The sequence below is a fragment of the Pelmatolapia mariae genome, linkage group LG18, assembly GCF_036321145.2.
Source record: "Pelmatolapia mariae isolate MD_Pm_ZW linkage group LG18, Pm_UMD_F_2, whole genome shotgun sequence".
NCBI classification, from domain to species: domain Eukaryota; kingdom Metazoa; phylum Chordata; class Actinopteri; order Cichliformes; family Cichlidae; genus Pelmatolapia; species Pelmatolapia mariae.
In genome coordinates this window covers 2,086,514-2,100,083 of record NC_086243.1, presented here as the reverse complement: position 1 = coordinate 2,100,083, position 13,570 = coordinate 2,086,514, and the positions used below count along the sequence as shown (strand labels likewise).

At 41.9% G+C, this 13,570-nt stretch overlaps 1 protein-coding gene across 4 annotated transcripts in view; it reads right to left on the bottom strand.

The window, feature by feature from the left end:
* Window positions 1–13,570, bottom strand: part of dlgap1a (discs, large (Drosophila) homolog-associated protein 1a) — a 174,806-nt gene that overhangs the window by 60,286 nt on the left and 100,950 nt on the right. For all 4 annotated transcript variants that reach the window (XM_063460965.1, XM_063460964.1, XM_063460967.1 and 1 more), the window contains one exon: window positions 3,178–3,392. In XM_063460965.1, the coding sequence (XP_063317035.1) occupies window positions 3,178–3,392 (215 nt within the window). The remainder of the gene's footprint in view (window positions 1–3,177; window positions 3,393–13,570) is intronic.

Sequence of the window (13,570 nt, the reverse complement as noted above, 5' to 3'; positions counted from 1 at the left end):
CTGTTACGTGTCTGCAGACTGCCTGTTTCTCCCTCTCATTTTGCTTGCCATTTCCCTAGGTATACAGACTGCAGGCTTGTGTCAGTTTGGGAATGTCCAGTTAAGTGGAGGGAGGAGGCTTTAAATGGACCAACCAGGAGTGAGCACACCCTTATAAAAGGAAACTCACCTGTGGCTAGAGGCGACTCTTTCCTCCTCCTCGCTTAGGATTGTTTGGCACATGTGTTGAGCTGCTCTGGTGCAAATCATTTGTTTGTGTAAAGTTTGTGGTGGGAGTAAGAGGAGTAGATAAGTCTGGGGGACCCTGTGCATTTCCTCACGTAGCTTGTTTTCTGTGAGTACTAAGTAAGTACGTTTGTTCCACCCATGTAATGTTTGAGCTTATTTTGTGAAATGAGGATTAGGATTTGATTATATTATATAGATTTGTTTTCCTCTTAGAGTAAAGCTCAGCTAGGTTCTGGTTTTGTCTTTTTTGGCGTTTTTCTTTGGCACAACCTAATGGTCCCGTTCTCCCCCACATTGTTGTATGGCTTTGGCTTTTGAAATCAATCATCAACCATTAAAACACTTATCTGCTATAACACTTGTACCGAATTATTGGAGTTGTGGCATTACCCCCTCCTGCTAATGAGAAGGGGTAACAGGTGCGTACACTCATTAATCAAGGGATTAATAGGACTCAGACTCTATCACAATGTAGTTTTAGTTTTATGTGCCTTCAAGGCAATGCTGCAATAAAAATATATACAGGTTCACATATAAAATTAAAAGATTGAGAGCCCATACACTACATTAAACTTCATCTTAACAAATCAAACTTTGCCTTTACAGTCAACCAAATACAAAAACCTTGTCAGCACTAGGTTGGGCCTCCTGCTGGCTTCACAAATGCCTTAATTCTTCATGGCACAGATTCACCGAGGTGCAGGAAACATTATTCTAAAATTTTAGTCCATGCTGACATGACAGCATCGCGCATTCGTGAATCACATCACAATCAAACACAACATACCAAACGTGTTCCACTGGACTGAGATCTGGTGATTGTGGAGGCCATCTGATTGCAATGAACTCATTGTTATGTTGAAGAAACCAGTTCAAGATGATTTGAGTATTTGGGCCATCAGAAGATGGGTACACTGTAGACTCGTTAGACCTGTTCTCAGCAGACAGTGGCACCCAGTGTGGTCCTCTGCTGCTGGAACCCATCGGCTACATACTTGGTATAAGTGGAAATTTGAGTTCCTGTTTCCTTCCAAACAGTTCAAAGCGGTCAGTCCATTATTCTTCGACCTCAAGTTCAAGAAGTGTATTGTCATTTCGTATGATATACTGTAACCCAGGCTGAAACGAAATACTTTCTCACCAGCCTCTACAGTGCAATAGTCAGTACAAATTAAAAAACAAAAAAAGTCTAAATAGTCACACTAGCAGCAGTCCTTTCACAGAAGGGGATAGTTAAATCAAATAGTGTGTGTATCTGAGAAGTATACAGTGTTGGAAAGTAACGGAATACATATACCGGTGTTACATATTTAAAATACAAAATATGGTTAACTGTATTCTGTTACAGTTACAGTTTAAATAGGTGGTAATCAGTTACTTTGTTGAAATAAATAGAATACACGGCGGTCATCTCAGTGCAGTGATGCAAATGTCCACCCTACTGTTACTCATTTTATATTAAGATTTAAAAATCTAGTTGGTATTGGTATGGGGAGTAGCCTTCAGTAATATTAATAAATCACACAGCAATAGTACATTCATGTAGTTGTAAAAAGCATGATAATATACAACCCGTTCTCACTCCCAAATCGTAACATTTTACGCTAGGTGACAAATCGTCAACATATTACGTTTTCGGGCACCCAAGGCGTTCCTACGTCACAACATCGGAAAACTGCGGACACATGAGAACCGTTTGGACTCAATCTACACATCTTCGCTTTTTCCCTTAAAATCGCTTTAGAAAACACTATTTCACCTCATTAAAGTGCTGGTTAAGGTTAGGAATAAGGTTATGGTTAGGTTTAGCCATAAGGTTAGGTTTAGGCTTAGGTATACGGTTATGGTTAGGTTTAGGCATAAGGTTATGGTTAGGTTTAGGGATAAGGTTAGGTTTAGGCGTAGGGATACGGTTATGGTTAAGGTTAGGAATAAGGTTATGGTTAGGCATAAGGTTATGGTTAAGGTTAGGCATAAGGTTATGGTTAGGCTTAGTGATAAGGTTAAGTTTAGGGCTGCAGTACAGGGCTGGAAACCGCCGCGTACCATAACAACGTGGAAGGTCACCTTTCGCGTTCCTCAGGAACGCCGCAGGACGTGACAAAACGTCGGGATGTTACGCCTCGGGAGTGAGAACGGGCTCTAATATATTAAGTAATCCAGTAATCCAGTGTCTTCCTTTTATATTTTATTTTCCCTAGCTGTAAGAGCTAGGGAAATTATGAGAACTTTCTCATCCGTGGGATAATAAAGGTTTATTCTATTCTATTCTATTCTAATCCAATAAGTATTTAGAATATGTTACTCTCATTGAGTAACTGAACGGGATACGTTACAGAATACATTTTGGGAATGTATTCTGTAACGTATCCCTAGGTCTAGGAAATCACCATCACAAGCTATAGACACATCTGTGGTATAAGCTGCTATCCTTGATAGGTGCAACCTGAACTCTACTTAAGAAACTCCTAAGCTGCTTAAAAATACTCCTCCCCACTCCTAACATTTTTTTGTCTCTTTGTTTGTTTTACCTTATGCCAGGGTGTCAAACTCCAGTCCTCGAGGGCCGGTGTCCTGAAACTTTTAAATGGCAACCCCTAACTCTACTCAAGTGAATTTAAGTAATTGTAAGTGAATGGCTGAATTGCCACCTCAGCATGCAGTCAAGTTCTATAGAGTTTTGCTAATGACCTACTAATTTTATTCAGGTGTGTTGCAGCAGGGACACACTTAAAAGTTTTAGCACACCGGCCCTCGAGGGCTGGAGTTTGACACCCGTGCTTTCGAAGCAAGATGCTTTATCATTACCACAATTTGTTCTTAATTTTCAGGGGAGATTTCTTGTTCTCACTAAGTGCAACTCTTACTAATGGAAGCCTTTGCAAGTACAGGTCATTCTGTTTCCTATAGTATGTCACCCATAAACCAATGAAGAATGGAGGGGCTTACTGTAGAGTGGTCATCTCAGTCAGTGATGGCTGTGTGGCTTTCAGGTAGCTGGCCCGCCGAGCTTGGATCTTGGGAGAGGGCTTGGGACTTCCATCAGAATCTCCGCTGTCATCCTCAGCCATGGCTTTCACATAGCTGCCGCTTCTCATCCTCCGACAGGGGATGTCATCTTCCTTCCCTAGAGGAGAGAAGCTGCTCCATTCATCCTGAGGTACCTGATGACCACACCAAGAGGACAAAGAACAGTGTTAGGAGGATCTGCTCCACTGCTGTTCAAGTCCCAGCCACTACACTGACTAACTAAACTGTCCTGATGGTACATGAAACCAATTAGAAATAAGCTAGCATGCAGAACAACATTTAACACAATAAAGAACAAAACATATTGACCAAAAACACAGTTGTACTAAACTGATGGCTAGCATTTCCTTTTTATATCTCCCTCTAACACACATCATCCATACAGATTTCTCTCACTGCAGTAGTACGGTCTGTTGGGTAATCAACATGGGACAATATGTGTAGAGACTGGTCTGACATTTCTCTTTGGCCAAACCACGCATCTGTCAACACAGAAGTGTGCTAATGCATAACATAACAGAGTGTATATGTGCCTTTAAGTGCATGTGTGTTTGTATGTGCCTGACCTGAGGGCCTGCTTGCTCACTGAGAAGGAACTGTAACACAAAAAAATAACTGGGCAAAATATGCAAATTTACAAAAAATAAAGAATCTTTCTGAAATTAAAATATTAACAATGGTTTGTAATATATTTTTTTAAAGTGCTGAGGATGCAGTAGAACTTGACTGCATGCTGAAGTGGCAACTCCTAACCCTGTTCAAGTAAATTTAAATAAATGTAAGTGTTTGGAAAAATGTACCTCTCTTGCACCATGTTCATCACTCATGAGCTGCTGTAACATGAGTAGGTCTTGCTAATGACCTACTAATTTTATTCAGGTGGGACACACGTAAAAGTTTCAGGACACCGGCCCTCGGGGACTGGAGTTTGACACTCCTGGCCTAGCCAGTCGATACAAGTCCTTTTGTCCTTATTTAATATTCAGTCTCACATACAACTCAACATAAACCATTTTCTTTGCCTTTGTTACCTCTTTCTTTGCCATACACCTAGCCTTTCAGTACTCCTTTGTACTTTCTTCAGCTTCTTGAATATCCCACTTTTTCTTTGTTAACCTCTTCCTTTGAATACTTTCTTGTACTTCCTCATTCCTCCACTAAATCTCCTTGTCCTCATTCTTCTGTCCAGAGGATGTACGAAACATACTTCCCCGACCTGTTTAGTTTCTGATAACTCTTCCTTACCACCCAGAGTCTGTCTCAACTCCTTCCTGAACTCTGTGAAACATTCTTCTTTCTTTGACTTCCACCATTTCATCCTTGATTCTACCTTTACTTTCTTCCTCTTCGTGATGTCCAAAGTCATCCTAAAGTCTACCATCTGATGTTGCATACCTACATTCTCCCCTGACACCACCTTGCAGTCTCCTAACTCTTGCAGCTGTAATTTACCTCCGTGCACCACCCTCTGTTCATCCCTCTTCTGTAAGTGTTCACCACAGTCATCTCCACAATATTTGCAAAATCAAATACCATCTGTCCCTAGCATTTCTCTTATTAACACTATACCTTCCAAACACCCCCTCAGACCTCTATTAATTTCAACTACATTGACTGGGTTACATTTTAACTACTTCATTTTAACAAGTTCATTGGAATCTGCTCCAATTACCACTCTCTCTGCCCTTGGGACTCTCACTACTACTCTCTACCACTTCATTCATTCAACCTTAGTCTTTAGCCAACAGTAGGACAGTTTCCACCAGCACATTGTTGGCCAACAGCACCGGAGGTGGTCATTATTAACCTGGGCCTGAACTGATAATAACACTATGTTAAGGAAAGATATAGCACCAAAATGTCACAGGCAAAGTGAATAACATTGATTGTTGCATTAAAATGCGATGACATCTGAAGTAGGGGTGTGCAGACCCAGCATACCTCTACATTGCACAAGCGCCTGCTGTATCAAGGAAATGTGCACATGACTTAGAGTTCAAAGCACTGACCTGGTGACACCCACCAATGTCCCTGTGCCAGAGGTCAGAGGACATCCAGAATGTGTGCCCCAAATGTTGTCAACAAATCTTTTGGTGGCGCAAGCGGGAGCTACACAATATTAGGTAGGTGGTTTTAATATTATGGGTGGCCAGTGTAGATGTAGTGTAGCGCTGCATGAAACTTGTGTTTACCACCTTCACATTTAAGACCAGAGTGTGAGAATTTGAAAGACAATAACAGAGACAGACAGCAGGAGAAATGTACTGCTACTCTGACTAATTATATATGAATCACACAGGGAAAGAGGCTGAACAGATCTGCTGAGCTAAATATCTCTCTCTCTCTCTGTATGTGTGTGACGTCAAAGACACACAAATGAGCAGTTTGGCTAAAAAAAGAGAATGCGAGGAAAGAACCAGCTGCAGTCAGCAGCAGCAGTGCTTCTCACCCACGCACAGACTTCACTTCCACTGCAGCTCAACACTCATTCTGCTGTAATGGCTGAGGAATAGTGAATTGCTGCAGTTGATAGTTTACACTGCGCTTAATGCAGATGCTGCTTGTCAGAAATTTGATGCGTCTCTAAGCATTTACAATGAAATCACTAACATAATCAATGAATAAAGAAGTCCCTGTTCATGTGATTCCGTGACTCAATATGTACTGCGTGTCCTAAGCATCGACTGTGGGTTTTTTTTTTTACTGCGAAATGTAGACTGTTTCCTTGGCAACACTGTTTTGATAGATTAAGACAGCAGTATTAGAAATAACAGGTACTGTAACAGTGCAAGCAGCACCCAAGCTGAACAGAACATACAGCCAAGAGGAATGGAGACAGCTTTAATGTGCTCTTTTGACACAGCTAACTGAGCAGCTCTGATAAGCTGTTTGTAACTGATACTTAACAGCAAGACTTTGCATGTAAGACAAACGTAGGTTTTCCTCAGTTTCCCAGTCATGCTAATCTTTTGCCCTTGTATCTAGTTTGGTTTTGACTTGATGCTCATGAAGCACATTTGTAATCTTCCTTATGTGAAGGTATTGTAGCTATGCACGAATATTAAATTCAAGCTGACTTAGTCTAAAATTCAAAGAGGAGTTCCTGTAAAATCCCACTCATTATGTGTGACACCTTTGAACTTAATGTACTAGGTTTTTCATGAAATCTAGCTCAGCGGGAAATGTCACACGTGTGGACTAGGTCTGGGTATCGCACTACACAAAGTTTTTTTAAAAGACACAAGCAGAACTTTCACGAAAACTGCTCCCCTTTCTAACAAACATATAGGAAGATGGTGCACTGAGGTCATGTACTGTTTAAAGTGCATAGCACACAACACTGGAGAGCGGCCCTTATTATGAATAGAATAGAAGAGATGGACAATGAGCTCATGGAGGCTGACAATAGTCAAGTGATCAGCAGTAGCTCAACAATCAAGGTGATTTTTAGCCCATTTCCACAGGTTAAATTAGTAGCATCATTTCATTCGGATTCATAATGAATTAAATCTGCCTCTCTATAATTTCATGTTGTATTTCCACAAATATTGACACTTGCAACAAACACATGTCTAGCCGTGTACAAGCTTGCACTTTTGTGTTGGATCCATTTGTGGGCATCCATCGTCATTATCAATTTGGAAAATAGGAGAATATTTCTAATTGTTGTATTGGGGGATTTTTTTGTTTTTTATTAGACCATAATGTGATCATGCTGGGAACATGCTCTTTAGTTCAAATGTGAGGGTGTGGGGAGGGCACAGTGAAGAGTGCAGAACAAAGCGGTGAGGCATTTGGACAAGTTGTTAGAACTTAAGGTAAAAAAAAATAAAGCGCCATAAACATCTTATAATTGAGTACAGTTTTAGCTGTTATTCATCCAGGTATGCTACCTAATTATGGTCAGTTAAGTCTTTCATTGTTGCATGTCGATGAGTAAACTTCATCCTTAAAATGAGAAATAAACTCCCACTGTTTGTGTTCCTCTCTCACATACATGTGCTCGTATTTTATTTCTTTCTTTTCTCCACACTCCATAAAGCACAATGTGGCTTTATGGAGTGTGGATAGTACTACACTAATGGCTAGACATTAACCTCTACAGCAGGGTGTGGTTTGTGGTTCAGCTGCAGGGGAGGGGTGGAACAGTGGGTTCTGGGGACAGTGCCAGGGAAGGCTGGCTGGCACAGCTGTTATCCATTACACTAACTATGCCTTCTCTATTTCGGTAGTTGCCAGGGCTCAGAGAAGGGAGCTGTATGGTGTGTGTAAGCTGGAGAGGGCAGCTGCAAAGCTGCGTGTGCTTCACTGTAAATAAAAATCACTGACATCAAACTCCCGAGCATTGGGTCCTTCTTGCTACAGTTGTGCCGAAACCCAGCTCAGTATGATGGATCAGCAGCCAGTCCGGGCAGTGGAGGCATTGGCACAGATGGTGGGAGAGTTGGCAGTGATGCACCAGGAGCAGGAGGTGGTGCTGAATAAACTGCGGGTCCAGGCCGAGTGACAGACATTAGATGCAGCTGCTGTCAGGCGAGGCCCAGGTGGCCACCCTCAGCCTCTCCACCCAGGCAAGGGCCTCGTTTGAGAACATCCGGGGTTGGGAGACAGGCCCCTCACCTACGCCGGGCGGCTGCACGATGCCACACACTGCAGGCTGCAGCCTAGCCCCATGCTGAGAGAGGTGTGACTGCTGGATGTGGTAGTGCATGAACAGTTCGTGAAGGGGCTCTCAGCAGAGCGGAGTGGGTCGGCTATCACTGGCCAGCGAGCCTTGAAACTGCCGTGACCCTAGCTGTAGATCACTTGGTGGTGCAGCTGGGGCAGTCCCGAGAGTAGCTGTGGCCAGTGGAAGTCGACCAGTCCTGGCCCTGAGGAAAAGATTTCATGAGGCGTTCGCAGTCCAGTCATCGACTACACAGCAGCGTCCATTTCCTTCAATTGACCCCAAAGCAGGTGTGCTGGAAGCGCAAGCAGACAGGACACATTTGCCAGGATTGCCCAGTAATGGAGGTGGGACAGATGTTCCTTCTGACACCGTCCTCCGGTCCCAAGAGAGACAGACTGCGTACTGGTATGGTGCCAAGGGAGTATATGCCAGGCCTTGGTGGCCTTGTGGTCCACCAAACCCTAGTTAGTCCAAGGGCATTACTGGAGGCAGAGTGGGTGGTGGTTAGGTGTGTGCATGTGGACATTCATAAAATCCCATGGGACCGGTTGACATTAATTATGTCAGGCACAACACATAGACTGAAGGCCGTAGTTAGCTCAAGCCTGATGCACCCTTTGAATTTTGGAACAGATTGGATCGAGTTCAGTAGGTTAATGGGGCAGGGCGAATGTGGCCAGTAGGGACATGCATCTAACGCTGACTCTGGGGAGGAGAAAACAGCGGGGCCTTCATGGGAGACCCCACCAGTTCTGATAATTCCCTGGAGGATTTTCCAATGGAGCGGTCTTGTGACGCTATTGCGATGACCATTTCAAACAGGCCTAGAAAGCAGATGTTGCTGCATTGCAACAGCATTTTGCAGATGTGTTCTAGCCCCTACAAGTTGTACCAATCTCGTAGAGCACCCTATTAAAGTTTGACGCCTACCCAATGCCCCAGGTCGATGAGCTCCTGGACCAGTTAGCACTGCTCGCCTTTTCACAACACTAGATTTAACTGTGGGATAATGACAGATTTCCTTGTCTCCACAGTCCAAGGAAAAGATGACCTTCTCTACTCTGTATGATTTGTATCAATTCATCACACTTGTTCGGCTTGTTTGGAGCCCCAGCCACTTTCCAGCACTTCATGGACTGGGTGCAGCATCCACACAGTGCATATGCTGATGCCTATCTGGGTGATTTGATCATCATCAGCCATCTTACTTTTAAATTTTTGGGTTTTTTTTTTTTTGCTCATGTACTGTCTCTAAATTATTTATTTTATATGGATTTTTAAAGGGACATGCAATTGTGATTTCATTATGTCATATAATGACAATAAAGCTATTCTATTCTATTCTATTCTATTCATCCACTGTGACACCCGAGTGGAGCATATGCAGTGGTTGGCTGTGGTCCTGGAGTCCCGCAGGCAGATGGGGCTTACAGTCAACCTGAAGACAAGTGCAGTTGGATGGAGGGAGGTACAGCATCTGGGGTACCAGTTGGAGAAAATCCAGTGGGTGGTTGACTCCGTTCGTTATTACCTCCTGGACTGCCCTTTCACCCTCTGAGCAGTGGGTTCACCTGTTATTCATCACACTAACTACACCTTACCTATTTCAGTAGCTGCCGGGCCTGGAGGAGAGAGCTGTGTGGTGTGTGTGAGCTGTAGGGGACAGCTTAAAAGTTGCAGATTAAAGAGCAGAAAGCATTGCAAATAAAAATGACTGTCATCAAACTGCTAAGCATCAGGTCCTTCTTGCTACAGCCTCCTCTGCCACCCAACAATACCGGTTATCTATAGTCCTACCGGGGGATGATAGGACCATCCTGACTACAGAGCTGATTGGCCAGTCCTTATTCAAGGTCTGTTCCTGTTGATAAAAGTGAGCCAGCACACAAAGCTATTTGGAATATCTACATCTAGACAATTGTATCTAAAGTAATAATACTGCAATACTTCAAAATGCACCTCTGTCTAGCCTACTGATGTTTCAGTATTTTCTTTACTACTAATCTTCAAGTTGATTAACCAGAAATGAATGGCATGTGTCCACAGTGGGTTTGGCTATGAGCTGACCTCTATCTTTGCATAATGGTTTTAAAACAGTGATTTGTCTCCACATTTGTCTCCTCAGCTTGGGTCACGATTGTTCCTCTAGAGAACTAAGATACATTGTGTTGCCAGGAATTAATCACTGGTTTCTTGGAAAGGTAATGGGCAATTTCTGAAAACCTCACAAATGATTACAAATCTAGAAAGCTCTAAAAATAAAGTTTGTGATTGTGGGGTTTAGTATTGTATTTAGCAGCGTGAATGCTCACAACTTTGTTGGTAATTCTGTCAGACTGTATAATGCAACCGCAAAGAGCTTGCATCCACACACACACACACAAACACAATACCACATTGCACAACAGAATAACACATAAACACAAGCAAGTACTGGGGAGGTTATTTAACTAACTATCAGTTACACAGTGGAACTTTGAAGTGGGTCTACTTCTGCATACCTTATTTTTCATATTAAGCAGTGGCAGTCAGACCTTTTACTGATGTTGAGATGGAATTACTGAGACAGGCATAACACAGTCACCTGAGGTTTTACAGGTCACTCATCTCTGTCCCTTTGAATTACAAAAATCAGCCCAGTGCCAATCACATCAACATTTTAGATTTTTCTTTGTCAAACAATGTATATGGTTAGGGTTAGCCTAACCCTACATTTACTTAGCCATATGCCAGGTAGCTAAATTCAACTCATGTTGCACTCTGACATTTAGTCTGTGCAGATGGAAATTGTAATAGACATATTTCTGTTAACGCTGGTGGACACTGTGTCCAGTGTTTTAATGCCAGGTATGAAATGCCTTGCATGCTCAACCATCCAGGTAAGGAAATCCCAAAAAGTTGATTCCATTCATCTGGACGTAGCGTTTTGTGGGAGAGACGTACAAGCTTTAGGCAGTCCTTGCCAAAGTGGGTTGGCCAAAGACGTTTTAGATGTTTTAACCCACTTTGGCAAGGACTGCCTAAAGCTTGTACATCTCTCCCACAAAACGCTACGTCCAGATGAACAGAATCAACCTTTGGAGATTTACTTACCTGGATGATTGAGCATGCATCAAGACTATTCAGTTATCATAGTTTGCCTCTCAAGCTTTTTGTTAGCAATATTCATATGTAGCATGCCCTTAAGCCAAATTTTTAAAAACTCGTGGCGTACACTATAAGCTGTGGGCTGTGAGTATTTGAATGCTTCAAAAAAGATTGCTGTCCAGCTAAGATTTTGATGTGCACGTTATGCTTACGATCACAACTTTGGAGGTCCCAATCATGCAGCAACACGATTAATTAATGACTAGGCTTGTGTTGTGGTTAGATCATCTTTTGTCTGTTTCTGATGTCTTCATCCTGCCATAAGATGTCATTTGCTCTGCTCTTCAACATGAAATGAAATGAAGGCACAAATACCTAATGATATCCAATGTAACACGGAACAGCATATAGAAAAGTCATCTGCAACATTGTTTTCTGGCCATTGTGGGTCTTTGATGTAGACGTGTCTGTAGACAGGTACACCGAATGCTAAGTTTGGTTATCACTTGAATATCCCAGTTCATACACTTTGGAGAATGACTGCCACCAGAAATCTGAGTACACAACCAGTATAGTAAAAATGATCTGAAATATGATCGTACATTCGATGCAAATAATAAAAAGTGAAAATTGCACCAAACCAAGTGCCTCTTGGATGGTGTCAGATTTTCCAGCAGCACAAATCCTGCTACATATGTTTTTTTTAGAATGTACTGTATATATCAAGTAATTACATTAAAACATTTTCTTGCAGCACCATTAGGTAACTGCCATACACTTCTACTCCCTGTGTGGCGTTAAATACCTCCCCAACACTTAGTTTAACACGACACTTCAAATAACAGCAAAATTAATTTATTCATCCAACAAAAATATTGAGAAAGTCAGGGTAACTGGTAGCGAGGCAGGAAGGGAAACACTACTAAATTAAAAATGAACTCTACAAACAGGAAAGGATGTTGTTCTTCATGAGTTCATGTCATTACCTAGCATTCAGAGAGTAAGGCTGCTATTGGCTCTGCACTTACTTCTCTCTTCAACGCAAAAGGAGGATAGAGGAGGAAGAGGAGAAGGAAGAGGGAGGCTCTCCAAACCAAGAGGAAGTAAAGGAAGTAGAGGTGGGTTGGTGGGTGGCAAGAAGGTAGGTGGAAGCGTGGGAGTGGGTTGGGTGAGTGGAGGAAAGGCAGAGAGGGAAGTGGTAGAGAAGAGGAGTAGGTGGCAGTGGGGTTCTTGGGAGACAAGAGTAGTAGACTGGTGGTAGGGAGTAATGTTCCCTCTAAGGGTCTGGACACACTAGAACAAATCCATATCACCTGACTCTGAGTACATACTGCACTGTTACTAGTGAGTGTGGGATTTTTCTTAATGTTGTTTAACAGATTGTTTTTAAGTGCTCCTATTACGTGCAAAGATAACCAGGCCCAAACCCAAATTAAGACTGCTAGTGAAGTACTAAAGCAGTAACCTGCAGTTGATTTGTCTTTGGTGGTGTTCCCTATCTTCCCAATACGCACATACGCATGTGTGCTCTTTTGATTTTCTTTTAATGAACATTTTCCTGAAGTAAACTTTCTAAAGAATTGTGTTATGTTGTATATTGCTGTCCCGGTCTACAACCCATGTTTGATAGAATATTGGTTGGGACAAAAAATAAACATCAATGCCAGAGTACTTTTTGTCTTTTTACCAGTAGATCTTTACAGTTTTCAGTCTGATTTTGAAATCCTTGTTGCTTTTTCATTGGTTTGCTTGTTTATTTACTTTTAAAGCCCAGCATGTAAATGGGTGGTGTTGGTTGTAGCTTTTAGGGGGGTTTCTAGCTTCCACTTGTTATTGCTTTCAATGTGAAAGAAGCAAGTAACTATAGCTCTTATGTGTCCTGAACTTATCAGTATGATGATGCAGTTATCACCACTAATTGCATTTCTGTGCAAACACTTATGAAGTCAGATTTCTCAATTTACAAATAATATGTTCTAAAACACATAATCTTATTTGTAAGAAATCATTTTTAACTCAATAAAATGATTTAATTATTTGTATTTAAGTCATTGATTTAAAAGAAGAAAATACCAGGGTTATCTAAATATAATAGTATAAGTGGTATAAATATAATATTTTTTTACATTGTCAAAAGGTTCTCAGAGTTGTAAACTGATGAATGTGGCGAAGCCTTCATTATTCTAGTGTGCCATCAGTTATAGTCAGTGATATTCAGTAGTACTTTCCAGTGATATAAATCTGCAGTTTTCACTCCAACCAAACACCAAACAACATAGGAACATACAAACTCTCACAGCAACTAGGCAATCGCTTACTAAACCCTGTCTCCTAAAGTGAAACATATTTCATCCTGGGTCATGTTTCTTTCAGCTAACCTGCATGAAGGGCCCTTGCTGAAGTCCTCCATCACTGCCGTCTAGTCATCATTTTGTGATGACTGGATTTCCCATGGTAGGAGCATTCTTAAACTGTCCAGAAATATCTGTCATTAAATCTATTTTCCAGTTTATTTAAGTTAGTTTCAGTCTTTGATCACTCTACTGCTCTCCCACT